This window comes from Gobius niger, assembly GCF_951799975.1.
Source record: "Gobius niger genome assembly, chromosome: 1".
Lineage (NCBI taxonomy): Eukaryota > Metazoa > Chordata > Actinopteri > Gobiiformes > Gobiidae > Gobius > Gobius niger.
Genome location: NC_136852.1, coordinates 33,145,916 through 33,160,629, shown reverse-complemented (window position 1 = coordinate 33,160,629; position 14,714 = coordinate 33,145,916). Strand labels below are relative to the sequence as shown.

The 14,714-nt window shown below is 45.3% G+C and overlaps 1 protein-coding gene across 6 annotated transcripts in view; it reads left to right on the top strand.

Moving 5' to 3' along the window:
• The window catches only part of robo2 (roundabout, axon guidance receptor, homolog 2), a 567,892-nt gene that overhangs the window by 416,067 nt on the left and 137,111 nt on the right, over nt 1-14,714 (top strand). For all 6 annotated transcript variants that reach the window (XM_079559100.1, XM_079559104.1, XM_079559102.1 and 3 more), the window contains exons 3-5: nt 6,428-6,585; nt 8,553-8,673; nt 9,426-9,564. In XM_079559100.1, the coding sequence (XP_079415226.1) occupies nt 6,428-6,585; nt 8,553-8,673; nt 9,426-9,564 (418 nt within the window). The remainder of the gene's footprint in view (nt 1-6,427; nt 6,586-8,552; nt 8,674-9,425; nt 9,565-14,714) is intronic.

Here is a 14,714-nt window from a genome sequence, read left to right as displayed (position 1 = left end):
TTGGATAAATCTTCAGAATTGTTTTGTGAAAGACGTATTCGGCAAAATTGAGGTATGAGAAGATTCATTCTGTGGACCTCAGCAGTGACACTTGGGTTAGGGATGGGCGATACCAAATTTTTTGGAATTGATACGATATCGATACTTTTGGGGTCTTTTTTGTCGGTATCGATACCGATACTGATACTGGTCATTTCATATGGGTGAATGTATTTCAATCAATATACATTTCTAAAACGGGTTGTTTTATATAATTAATTGGTCAATTAAAATTATATTACTTTAACTGGTTAATTAAACAATGCTAATGTGTAATACTCAAATGACAAACAGAACCTAAACCAGAATGATAGGACTGGCTCAGTTCAATCCTTTGCTGTTGTGACTGTTTTGGCTCAGAACAAAGAAATAAATCATCCTTTTGTGTTGATAATTGCTGCCCCGCCTTCTTTTTACATATGCAAATTAGTATCGATACTTTTTGCCCAATATCGATACTTAAAAAGTAGCCGTTTGGTATCGATATATCGATACTTTGGTATCGATCCGCCCATCCCTAACTTGGGTATATCATTAGAAATATATGTCTTTGTTTGGATGAGACAAGACTAGGCACATTCTATACAATAAAGCAACTCAATGTGCCATATGACAAACACTACCACATCAGTAAGTGTGTCCTTCTACGGCCCATAGTTGTTAGGATATCCTACACCGTACATTAACGTGATAGAAATGTCTTGGACATGATCAAAACATACATTCACCGTAAAAACGTGAGATTTGATTTCTCCATCCTGTCCACACAAAGGTCCACAGTGGAAGCATTATTATAAAACATGACCTGCCCAACGCCGACAATATGGCGTCCACAGTGCGCATCGCTCCTGGGAGGGCGCCTATAGAAAACGCTTTGTATTGTAATAGCGCGGCGTGAAGCACACACACAAAAACGCCTTCAACAAAACGATATTGTGGCTGGGAGCTAACTCTGCCGCCCGACAATGGGCAGGCTGAGTGCCGCGTTTTCTCATCAGGGGCCGGGGCGCGAACACTCGGCCCCGGGGCCCGCTCTCGCTGTAATCTCGACATGAGTTTCCCGGCCCCGTGACCCGAGAGAGTATCAGAGGAGAGGCTGAGGGCTTTTGTGTGCGGAGAATAGAGGGGAATGAAAGCAATAACGCAGGCAAATGGAGACGCTCATATTCACATTTGAAATATTAGAGGGACGTATCGGCGCCCCCTGGCCCTTAGCGCCATTATGTGTTTGGGGTGAGGTTTATTAAAGCAGTGTTGAACCTGCTCTCAGCCCCGGGCACCAGACGGAGACATTTGGACAAATCATGTTCTTTTGTAAGCGATTTGACAATAGTAAAGTCAGTGGCTGAATGATGTTAATACATAGAACAGGCCGGGTCCCGCTGGAGCCCACTGTTTGAATGTGGCCGTGGTCGCGGCAGATGGCACAGATTGGCAGCCGCACTTTCGTCAGTCCAGCTCAAGGCAGCTGTGGCTACAATATAGTAGCTTAGTGTGTCTGAAGTGATTTTACAACGCAGAATCTGAAAATGACATTTTTTTTCTGAATCGGCACAGGCTTTTGTGCTCAGTGTTTTTGTTTTCCACTAAACTAGATAGAATTTTTCAGTTTGGAGATTACATTTGAAATAAGATTTTGTCTGGGTTTCCGCAAGGCATTAGAAAGCATTAAGAGTCATTACATTAACTGAGCCAAATTGAAGGCCTTAAATGTCATTCAAAAGCATGAAAACTGGCATTAAATCTAAATTTATTGGAAAATTGTGACATTGCTCAACCGAGTTCATCAAAAATGATGCTCTAAAAGTAGACGGACCTCGTTCTTCCTCAAATGGCTCGCTGTGTTCATCCCTTCATGTTTTGCTTCTTCCGTGCGCAGAAGCCACATGTACAATCACAAAAAAGAAGACGTAAACACCCGGACTCACCCCGGCCTACAGTGTCCAGTCGTAAGTCGTAGCTTCCAACTGCAGAGGTTTAAGTTTGTAATGAAAGAGAAAGTTACGAGGCGCGGGCGTGAATCTGCAGAGGCTCCAGTCTGCAGGTTTAAACACCGAGGCGGTGGTCCCAAGCGACTGAAATTGAAAACCTATCAAAGTTATCTTTCTTTTATAAGTGCCAATCAGCATCCACACTGTTAGAGAACTACTGACTAAACATTCCAGTAAGCTCTATAAGCGTCTACAGTAAGGAGGCCTGTATCTAAATGGCAGCCTGCAAAAAATAAAAAATAAAAGAAGAAAAAAACATCACGAGATTGCTTTGCACCGTGACGAGAAATCTCATCTCGGCCCATCTTGTTATTCTTGGGACCCAACACCAGCGTTGGATCAATTGAATTTGGACGACGGCGCAAAGGCACCGCGATGCTCTCCCGTGACGCCCACTCTGCACCTTGGGGCCCGTCGGTGATGGCGTGCTGACAGCGGGGGAGCGGGGCCCGGGGGCTGTATCAGGTTCACGCACAGATAAGACGCAGTGGTGGAGCAGTGAAATGTAATAGGCCTGATTTCCAGTTATGAAAAATGGGCCCGGGCTTTTCCTGTAAATGTCACTGTTATCATCACGGTGTTCCGCGCGGGAGGAGGAGCCGCTCCGTCGGAACCGCTGGCGTCGCATTCACAGATTACCTGGTTAATGCGTTTTGAAGAATGCGTATGGAGGCTGTAAGATAATACTCTACAAATGTCACAAATTGTATCTGGCTTGTGATGAGCTCCGTGTTGTGCCAGATGCAGTACTCCAGGTTACCGTCCAGGTTTCAGCTGAGTCCAGGCCTGAGAGAGAATCCTATTGTACATGTTTTTAGTGCAGGGTATGGGAGAACGGTAGCCCTTCGTCTTCCATAACCTCAGAAATCACTTCTCTGCGCATCACGACCTCTCCGCGTGGGAGTTCTTTTCGTGCTTATGTGTGATTTCCTCGCCCCTCCGTTCCACCCCTGGGCCGATATCGAGTCAAGAACCCGCCCTTCCATTTCAATCTTGATACGGTGCCAAACTTTTTCAAAATCTGCAAATTTACCACGCTGCGTCAGCCCCCACCCCACCCCCCCTCCTGTGCCCTCACACCCATCAGCCCACTCCTGAGATCCAGTCAGATATATGAATAACACGAGGGCTCTGTTTAGGTTGTTCCTTTGCCTGGAGAGGGATCGACAGCTTTGACAACAGGGGGCGTGAGAGCAGGGGGGGGTCATATTAATGTGGGTAAAGTTTATGGAAGTCTGCGGGAGGCGAGGCGTGCACTCAGGCAGGGGGGGGGGCGAGTGTGCAGCCGAAAGGCCACGCCGACATTTCACTGCAAGACGAGCTGCTTTTACATGTTTAGTGACAGATACGGGGATGTGAGGATAACCAGGCAGGATAGAAGAGATCTGTTAGGGAATTAGGGAGACGCTTCTGCTGCTGCGGTGGAGGAGGTGGAACTCTGAAAGCATTTTCAATGAATAAAAGGACAATAACTCGGGCTTGGCATGACCTTTTATCCTTTCTGGCCACGTGACGCATTTAGTGACATGTTGTGTCCCTGAGCAAGAAACCATAATGCTCTCCTCTTACCAAATCATACCTGGACTCGTGTTTTCCTTGTACATTAAACCACAATAGCATCGCAAATCTCCCCTCATTTCCACTTCTCTCAGCATTCATAATCCTCTTTGTTTTTTTGCTTGTAGCCGTTTGTGCCTCTTTGTGATCCATTTCACAATAAAACTCTTTCCCGTAAAACACCTTTCCGTGATTGGTATTCTGGGCCTAACTGGAGTCCCCTCACTCAGACGGCGGCGCGGGAGAGTGCCGCGCCCGTAACCGGCGGGCGAGATTCGATTAGCCGGAGAGCGTGTCTTTCAAAGGGAAGCCATTTGGAAGCGGATCCCACTGGGCCTATCAGCAGCCAGCGGGGAAAAAAAGGAGCAATTAAAGGCAAAAACAACGGGCTGGATGTGACCGGGAGAGGCGTGTGATTTCAAACAGCGGGGAGCGAGTTTGTAGTGCTAATACACGCACAGGCTGTAGCTAGTGTAATGGCCGAGGAGTGGGGGGCGGCGTAATTACAGTCGCGCGATTGATTAGAAAGGTTGGGATTATTTTAAAGAGCTAAAACTCCCACGTACTTGAGGTGATTTGGTTATTTTATGTGCACAAAAAAGCAGAGCAAATATGCATATAGCACCAGAATGAACATGAAAGTTTTCAAAAAGAGTGTGTGTGGGCAGGTTTGTGTGTGGGTGCTTCAGTTTTGCTCAGTTTACGTACAGAACATACAGAGAACATACACATAATGTGGCAGTGGTACTTCTGTTTTCCTTCAGTAATGTGTATTATAGTGTCAGCGTGTGCATCCGCCCACGGATGCACACGCTGACACGCTGCGGTCCATTAAGTAGAAACCCTAGTGTGTACTGAGTAGAGTAGATACATGAGAAGCCGAGTACTTCGACCGAGCCGTACTGAATAGAAGCATGCTATGTGCATCCTCCTTTACGTCATGTTATTCCTTCAGCAAATGACTAACTTTATTTATCCCACTGTGAGTTAAACACTGTCTGTGTACAGAGAGAAAGAGAATAAGCCGCTTGTGGCGTTGGTATCAAGGAGTGCAGGACTCCAAAAGCACGTGTTTGAAAGTCTGTATATTTGTCCTCACCATGTTGATAATCACTATTGATTTGCAAAATCCTTATTTGAATGATCCCATGATTGCTTGTGTACAACATATCTACATACATATATATGTCCTGTCTACACTGAGCCACGTAGAGATCCTGAAGCATGTTAGAGCAATCATAAATTTCCTGTATAGTGCTGTCTGGTGGAAGAATGGCCATTACAATTCATGTCACAGAGCGGTACATCCCCAGGTAATTGGCCGGGGCACGTTCCCTGCTCCTAGTCTCCTTTAAGGCCACACCAAACCAGGCCCTTTGAGTGCAGGGATGAGAGAGACCAGCTTCATAAGACCAGACCTTTGAGTACGTCCACGTCCCAGACGGGCCTGTGGTGGAGCTCCTTCCTGCAGTACTGTTCACTATGAACCTGTTGAGGGGTCCCCCTAACACTCCTGGACTCAAGGGCCCCGTCGTGTTGTAGAGCTTTTCAAAGATTGTCAACTGGACCAGATTGGTAGCGTGAAGGATGTTTTGCTTCCATTTTAAGAAGCTTCTGTAGAACCCAGATATTTGATCATCTCTACAAAATGACCACTGTGAGAGTCTCCAGATTTGTTTCATTTGGATTTCGCTCCTTTATTCTACAGCCATTTGACATTGTTTGGTGGTTTCATCAACACGTGTGGTGCAAGTGCAGCCGTGTAGTTATTATACCATAAGCAGAGCACACATCATGGACATAAAGGTGGGACTTTGCTTGTAGTTGGTGGCGTCACGCTGCGACAGCCCAGAGCCGCTTCTGTAAATGTGATGAAAGCTGTACCCGAGGCCCCTCTCTCGGACCCCCACTGTGAGCGGTGTGTTCTCCACATGTGAGCGACACCAGCTCCAGGGCCGCTCTCCGTCTGTGTTTGTTCTGCTGCCTCCTCCGGGAGCTGCATTAGCTCCAATTAGCTTCTCCTCACACAGACGGCCGGGCACACGCCTCAGACGGCCGGGCACACGCCGCGTTCGCTCATGGAACACGGATACCTTCAAATGTCCCACGCCATTGTTACAAGCATCGCTCTATTAATCATCGTCATGAAGGCAGCTGGGTCCCCATTACTCAATCACAAAGCCTGCAGTCGCTCAAGATGGACAGCAATGTTTAAAAAACTACACAAATAATGTAGAATTAAGGCTGCTAGCCCTGTAGTTATCTTGGTTGTTAATACTCGAATGTGCACAGTGAATGGAATCTTGATTTTAAAATGTTGGAAACTCATTGCATTTAAAGTAAAACATTTTAGTAGTGTTAGCTCATCTTTATTCAGCTCTTAATAACATTCAAACTGTTACACCTTTAACAGAAAAGGTGTAGTCTCTGCATCCAATTCTTTCAGGGCTTTCTATCAATTAAAGAAATTCCTTTCAAAATACCTTGTAACTTTATTCAAACATTGACCTTAATCAGGCAAGTGGTGAACCCTTTTCTCCTATGCACCTGCCCCAACTACTTCAAGTCCTTTTTGTACCTTTTTTGCCTATACAATCATCAAATGTTTGAAACGACCTTTTTTTCATGATTTTACAGAATGTTTTGTGCAGAATGTCAATGTCCTGCCACAGAGCATAAGTGTGTGAATGTCTAACGAATAAGCAAATTCATATAGTATAGGTAACTTTGAAAATCCTTTTGGCATATGGCAGCCATGTTGATATTTCATCAAAATGAGGATTGCTGTGCTGCAGTTTCATTCCCTCACTGACCGTCCTTTCTCCTCTGTGTTCCCCCAGTGCTGCGGGACGATTTCCGGCAGAACCCCACGGACGCGGTGGTGGCAGCAGGAGAACCAGCCATCCTGGAGTGTGTGCCCCCTAGAGGCCACCCCGAACCCACCATCTACTGGAGGAAAGACAAGAGCCGCATCGACGACAAGGACGACCGCATCACCGTGAGTTACAGCACCAGCCAGTGTCAGGAAGCCAGTGTGGTGAAGCCAGTGTGGTGAAGCCAGTGTCGTGAAGCCAATGTCAGGAGGCCGGTGTTGTGAAGCCGGTGTCAGGAAGCCGGTGTCGTGAAGCCGGTGTCGTGAAGCCAGTGTCAGGATCATGGCAGGGAGAGATCAGCATTATATCATTGTTTTGACACAACAGTTTGATTGAATCTCCATTAGCTCTATGCATCGGGCATGGTACTCCACGTTAAACATTATTAGAGGAAAAAATACAGGTCATCATTGGAGCCTGCTTATTTAGGTTCACAATTTATTTCAAGGTCTTAGGTCACGATCCAAAAAGTTTCTCTTTGGGAGACAAGAGACAACCTATCAGCTCCCCTGGTGTTAGGTTTAGGTTTTTGCAACTTGTAGCATATTGGTGTTCAGAGAAGCGATCTTTTAGACATGATTTTTCTCCCTACACAAAAGCATCCACAACATTAGTCCAGCCAGTGTATGGCACAGGTAGTGTTACAGTTTGAACCAGTCTGTGAAAGTGGTTGTTCTGTTGATATGACAGCAATAACAACAGGAGCCGCATTGATGGGTGCCCACTAGTGTGTTTGATAAGGATCCATTCAAAAGCATGGACGAACATGTGGAGCATCACTGTGCTCATAACATTAGAAACACTTTTGAAGACAGAAGTGCACAACATTTTAGAGACAGTAGTTCAAACCATACCATGTAACTTCAGTGGGAGCGGGACGTCTCCAGCTCGTCTCCATGGAGATGTGACTTCTCAAATATGAGATTTAAACAGGTTAAGTCCTTATGCAGATCCATTCTGTGATCACCCACTGCAACAATAGGCCTTACTGTGTGGAGCTGCAACAGGGGAATCCACATTGTTACGCAGTGTGCCTTTAAGACTGCGTAAAAATGAGCTTAGGGTTGTTTGAAAGTGAGCATGTATTAGTTTTAAACATGTATTATGAGAGACACTGGCTACGTTTACATGGAGAACTAAAATCTGACCATGATCTGATTTCTACAAATTCTCAGATTGACGCGTAAACAGCATGATCTGATGTTGATATAATCTGATTTCTTTCTGATCTTTCACACGTGTGCATAAACTAACCAGGCCTTTTTAATCAGAAATTAAATTAAAGTTATGAAGTTATAAAAGTACAAAAATTATCCATAAATTGTACATAAGTGAACCATGAAATAAGTGTGTTTGTGAGTAAGTACAGTGTGCTGCTGACAGTCGAGTGGTTAAGGTGTTCCAGTCCCTGCTTCCCTAACTCGCTACGATTCTTTCAGAGAACAGTGAGGCGGGTTTGAACCCTTTGAGTTCCTAAACCTGTGCTGTACCCACTGAGCCCACGCACAGGAGGGTGAAGTCCAAACATGGAGGTTCTGCCTGGTGGGTCTGACTGAAGAGAGGGGTGGGACAGTTCAGTTGGTCCACCGCTCCAACTCGTAATTACAACTCGCAAACTCGGAGATGTCCAGAGCGCTCCGAGTTCGATGCGAGATGAAGACAGTAGTGGTGCCCCCTAGTGGAGTGAAGCGGACGTTTCTGTTGGTCACAGCCTTCACTGTTATAGTTATAGTTATTTAGCATGTTTTGAATTACATGTTTATGGAGAAACATTCATGTAACTTAGCATCTTATTACTTAGTGAATGTAAATGCATCAGACCTGATTTTTCTGACCATGTAAACATAGTCACTGTAGATCAACCACGGGGAAGCCTTCACCAGCTGTACTTTAAGTATTATAGACTGAGACTCCTAAAATCACCTATAAAACTGGCTGGCACGCCTCACTGTAAATGTAAAGTGTGCAGCACAGAGCCCCAGCGGTCAGCGCCCTCGCCTCATAACCATGAGATCCCGGTTCAATCCCCCAGTTTGCATGTTCTCCCCTGTGTCTGTGTGGCATTTGTGACCCTCTCGATGTCCTGGTGCAGATTCGCGGAGGGAAGCTGATGATCTCCAACAGCCGGAAGAGCGACGCGGGGATGTACATCTGTGTGGCCACCAACATGGTCGGGGAGAGGGACAGCGAGACCGCACAGGTCACCGTGTTTGGTAAGGACACACTCAGGCGCCTCCAGCAGGCCTTTGTTACACTTTACAGCACAGGAATAACATGGACTGTGGTGGAGTTAGTGTGGTAACTGACCTCTTCTTTCCTTTTCAAATACTTTGCATGTTTCACCGGGTGTGGGTCAAATCAAATACATTTGGCATGTGTTCTGTGTGAAATATAGTTCTTTTACCATGTAAAGTTTTCCTGGCCGGCCGCCACTCCTGCTGGTTGTGAACTTTGCAAACAGCCAAACTAATATGGAAAAGTTTTATATCGATCCCATCACAGATGGGATTGGATTGACATGTCATGACAGGAACTGAATTAACCGCTCGTGAAATATTTTCTTAAATGTACCTGCTTCATCTTCTCTGAGAGGATTTTCTTGTTGTTGCCATCTATCCAACGTATTTTTCTTCCACCATTGCACTTTCGTGTTGGTTCCATCAGGAACATCAGGATCCCAGATACTCGTCTATGTAAAGAAGAGAAAATGTGTGTGTTTTGGCTGGACAGGCCACTGTAAAGTGCCACCAGTACGTTTAGTAGTGGTTTTGAAAATGTTCACATGCAACACCACCTCCATACATGATTTAACCTTCCACCAGGAATGAATCAAGGTCAAATGAAGGGTAAACTGTGTCTTAAAGCTTCTAAGACAGATCTAAATAGGTCAAAACCATACCACGCCAGCATTAAACCATGTAGCGCCGCCTAGTGTCTAATGATGAAACCTTGTTCCCTCCATCAGAGCGACCCGTCTTCCTGAAGAGGCCCATAAACCAGGTGGTGCTGGAGGAGGAGCCGGTGGAGTTCCGCTGCCTGGTGACGGGAGACCCTCAGCCCAACGTGCGCTGGAGGAAGGACGACGTGGACGTGCCCCGCGGAAGGTCAGAGAATACTCACTGTGTGTGGACAGCAGAGGGGTCAGAGCTAGTCTGGGTTCAGTCAGTTAACGCCGGACATGGCAGGGCCAAACTCTCCCGTTACTATTTACAGGTTTATTTCATGACGTTTTGTCGAGATGTCTGGAGTGACTCCAACATGGCATCGCTCTGTCATGGTTCCACAAATCCTGACATGTTTGGTAACCACGTGACGCACGGAATCCCCCTGACAACACAGTTACTAAACTTTAAAGGCTGTCTCTCCCAAATGACTCATCTGAAATGAGGCTTTCATTCTACTCTTGCAACACAAAATCCAAAATCCCCTCTGAGCAAACCTTTGTAACCAACACGTCAACAGAATCAAATCTTACATTTTTACCTGGCTCTTTATATGAGTTACATTTTGTTGATTAAAATATGGTTGATTGAAACCATTTTTTTGTGAACATATAAAATGACTATATATAAAATATAAAATTCTCCCCATTATACAAGCTTATAAAGCATGTACAATAGGGTCCCTTTAGAGCAGGGGTGTCAAACTCATTTTGGGTCGCGGGCTTACACTTGTAATACACTTTACAAGCCCATTATTCATTTACTCCACACTCGGTGGTGGTAAGCTGTTATTGAAGCCACAGCCGCCCTGGGGCAGACTGTCCATTTACCACATGGCTATATAATATGTTGTTCATATCCTGAGCTCTTATTATGTCAGTGCCCTCTGCTGGACACGTGTGGAACTCACTTTTTTTCTTCAATGTAATGCCCCCTAGTGGTTAGAATGAGCATTCTGTTTTTTCTTTAAAAAATCATAACTCCGCACAGGAATGGGCTAGAGACTTACTTGTTTTCCTACATACTCTGGAATTGATGCTCTATAAGGCAGGGGCTAGATTATCATCTTGCCTTATGTGGGCCGCATAAGGCGAGATGAGTCGTGTTGGACACGACTGCTTTAGAGGGTCATTGGGGGCGTTCTTGGTCAAATAAAGAGTGAATAGAGTTTCTATTTCTGTCTGCAGTGTGAGTGTGTGACATTTGGACAGACTGTGGCTAAGTTTAGGTGTAGACCTTAACGGAGCCGCTTTAGACCAGCAGAAGCAGAGCTTTTTTGTCACAGATATTTTGGACAAATCCAGCCGTGTCAGCCTGAGGTCAGGTGCCAGTTCGCAGACAGACTTCAGCAGGTTGACACGTCGGGAGTCAAAGCACCGGGCGCAGCGTGCATGAGCCAGTGCAGATAGAGGAGGCGCAATTACGGTGAGTGGCAGGACGAGAGCGGAGGAGCTGACAGGAGCAGGCGGGAAGGAGAAACCGGCGCTAAATGACAGGCGGGCAGTGTGCAGGAGCGGGTGAGGCTGTTCTGACGGAGGGAAACCAGCGACCACTGCAGAGTTTAACCTACAGCCCACGAACATGACACTCAGAGAGAGCCAAGCGGCGGAGCTGTCTGGATGGAGCTGACTGAGGCCGAATATCAGGGAACAGACACTATGAATGACACATGACTTTAGTCCGTCCATCTGCTCCACATTTACTTCTAGGACTCGAGGTTAGAAGTGTCTCACACAGATAATAGACTTTTGAAGATCACGTGGTGGAGGTGGACGGAAACAAAGTAAAATGTAGAGAATACATTACTTTTACTGCACTACATTTGAAAGATAAATATAATACCTTCTCCTCCACTACATTTCTGTGAAGGCTCCAAAGTTAAAAGTAATCCTGTAGTGTGTGTTTTGTCCATTTTAAAAGCACACGAGCAAAAACACTCCTGAACAATAGGTGGAGCTGTGCTCATGCACTGTTACTGTCACAACAGGCAGAAGAAGGTGTGTTTCCTAAAGAATATATTTGAAGTACTTTTCGTAAAATATCTGATTGAGCAACTTGTACTGCAGGTGAATAGGAACAAATATAAACTTACTATAGTGATATCAACTGAAAACTGTTGCTATACATTACTAATTATAAAAATAGCCCATATTTTTTGTGAGAAAAATCTAAATAAAGGATCGAGCCAGGTTTAAGTTTACAGTTTTGTTTTGCGACATATTAGTTACAAAGATTTTTTCAGTGGCGATTTTGAAAAAGCTTTTTGCAAGTTAAAGAAATCAAAAAATGTAAATTTCGCCTTGTTTTTTGCAGTTCAGACCTCTGTCAATCAGGCAGGAGTTGGATATAATCCCTCAGAGGAAAATGACAATATGTAATATGTCAGTATTTGTGAATGAATAAGTGTGGGAAACTGGCTGGTGCCGTGACCTTCTGGGAAACATCACTAGCAACAAAATCTCATAAATGTTAAAGGAGAAAACTACATAGCTACAGTATAAACCTCAACATTGACCACAGTGTGAAATAAACAATGTTTCACCTTCAGAAGGAGAAGGGTCAAGTCTCTTTTGGGTCTGCTCTCACGTATCTGAATGGCATAAGTGCTGTGACGACGCCTGCTAAATAAGCAACCGATTGTAATATTTAGTCTTATAAAGTGTAAAAATGATAAAAGATGTCAAAGATAATACTCTGGAAGCACTTCAGCGGTGGTTTTCGTCTGAGAGAGCCTTTTGTTCTGGCCGTGTTTGAAGCTTTTGGGAAATGGTTGACGTCTCCGCTGTCTGCACGCGCCGCTTTCAAAGCCCAGCGTTTGTCACATTGCGAACCGAGATTATTTTTGTTCTGATCTTTGGTTAGTACAAATCAAAGAGCATTTCTGGTGACTGACGGGAAAATGGCTCCCACGCGCGGCTATTGTTTCCGCCTGATAACTGGAACAGACCGACTGGAATTAAGAGCTAAAGCGGCTGAATGACAGATATTTCTACAAGAAAAGGAGAGATTATGTTCCTGTTTTCTTCATCCAGCGCAACAATAAGCTAACACTGTCTGGTTTTCTTTTGGGCATTGATTGTGATGAGGATGCAGCTTTGGAATAGTCAATAGTAAAGTGCAAAAAAAGTTGATGGTACTTTGGGGAAACAGCAACTTATGGAATAGCAATCTAAAGACAGTCAAACCTTCATAAAGCTTGTATGTAGTGGGTTCTAACTGCATGTTATAGCTTTACACATGTGACTAAGAATTACTGCAAGACTGTAGACGTAATAACTCCGAGAGCGACAGGATTGTGTGTTTTGGAGATTGTCAGGCCATTCCTCTGGGGAGTCAACTTCCATCCCAAAGTTCTTCCACCACCAGCAGTGCGTCCCGGTCTGCCCCAGAACGACCAGGAACATGCCTTGAATGAGGAATGTGGTTATTTTGGAGGAAAATGGCTGCCTTTCAAGTGCTCTTTCACCTGCGCTCTTCAACAGGACGCAGTTCTTGGGCTAGGGTAAAAACAACCAACACAATTCTCAAAGCCTCCACGCTGTTTCTGATGTAAACATAGTTCACATGTGTGAGGTCAGAGCTTTTTTGTACCAGATAATGACGTTCGGCCACATAAAACTCCCACACCTTCACTTTGGTCGCCGTGTATTCACACAGCCTGACTGAAAACCTCTTTACAGAGCGTTTCAGCTCCTGCCATTATTTGCCCTTGCCTGTGCTTACCACAGTGGAGTGAGGATGAGGCCCCTGGCTCTAGCGGCTTTCATGTTGGAAGGTGACACTGTCCTGATTATGGTGATGAGCGACTCTGTACCATCAGAGATCTTTGATCTGTGCAGCTTTATGTAGGAGCCTTCCCTAACTCCACACGCCTGTCAACAAAAGAAGACAAAGCGACGATGTATCTTCAGAAAAACATCAGTGGTCCACAGTTTCACTTTGAAATGTTCAGCAGCAGACAGAGCATAATTGCTACTGGCCTAATATGTTCCTTGGTGTTTAAGAGAAATACAGAACAGAGTAGGCCAATAGTTCAGTTGTTAGAGATGCAGGCGAACAAACATCTGCACAGTGAGGACTGTCATGCACATGAGAGGTTATGTCATTCCTTTTCACTTCATTTCATAAGAAACTAGCGCAAAGAGGCAAATATTGGTGAAGAAGTTGGTCACCAGAGACAACAACCAACCCACGAGGGATTCATTGACAAACCAATTCCCCTACACAAGGCCGTGCAGAGACCAACAGAGGAGCAGAGGCTCAAAAAGCAAAAGTCAGTATCTTTTGCAAGTGTGGTGCTTTTCATGTGGGGTATCTGCCACCCAGGTCCCTAAAGAAAAGGACATTGACATTTAAAATGTCTGCGTGTGAGGTTCACATTATTTTAAGAACAAATAGAGCTTTATTTTGAGGTCATACAAAACTATCGGCTTGTTGACCTCGTTGGTCCGTGATGATGAGGCCGACTGATAAAAGATAAAGAGCGATCTGAAGATGCAGAGATTGTTGTTTTGCTCTTCTCTGAGCCGCTCTCTGGGCGGTGCAGGGCATGTACATTTTGGTTTGGATTGATTAAAATAAGGCTTATTGGAGCAGAGCCCTGATGGTTTATATACTATGAGGCGATGGGAAAGCTTTGGATACACCAGACTCTGCATGTGCCTGCCCCAACATTAAGCCTATAGAAAACTCCATTTCCTACAAAATGGCCTTCTAATGAGCAGCGTCCAACATATTTTCCCCATTTCACAGCTCAACTAATCTGCATGAACGTGTGATCTTTGCCAGGGCACAGCGCAGTGTGATATGTGGTTGGGCTGCCTTTAGCCTATATGACGACTCACATTCCCTGTGGCATTGTTTTGATGACCAATGTCACAAAGTTTATTGCCATCCAGTGCAATGAATTTTTCCAGCAACATCTTGTGCTGGTGTTGCTTGCTGAGCGTGCACGTTCATGGCCTTTCCGTGCACGTGCGTGGTGTATGTGGCGGCGTGTCCAGCCGGGTGTGGAGAGAGAGTTGTTAGCGCCGCGCTGACACCTCTGTTGTGCTGACCGACCACTTTGGCTGATTTCCCTGCTCCTGGACTCAGCACAATGGGCCTTATCCTGTCTCCATTACTGATACGAGTGATACAGGGGCCGGTGGAGAGCGTGCACGTGTGTGAGAGAGAGAGAGAGGGGCGTGAGAGTGTACAGTCAGAGCACTGATGAGTTCAATGTGTCAGTGGGTTTGGAATTGGGCAACGATGGAAAATGCTGTGGAGGTCATTCTGTTCTTCTGGCAAGATCATGTGAGAAAGCTCATATA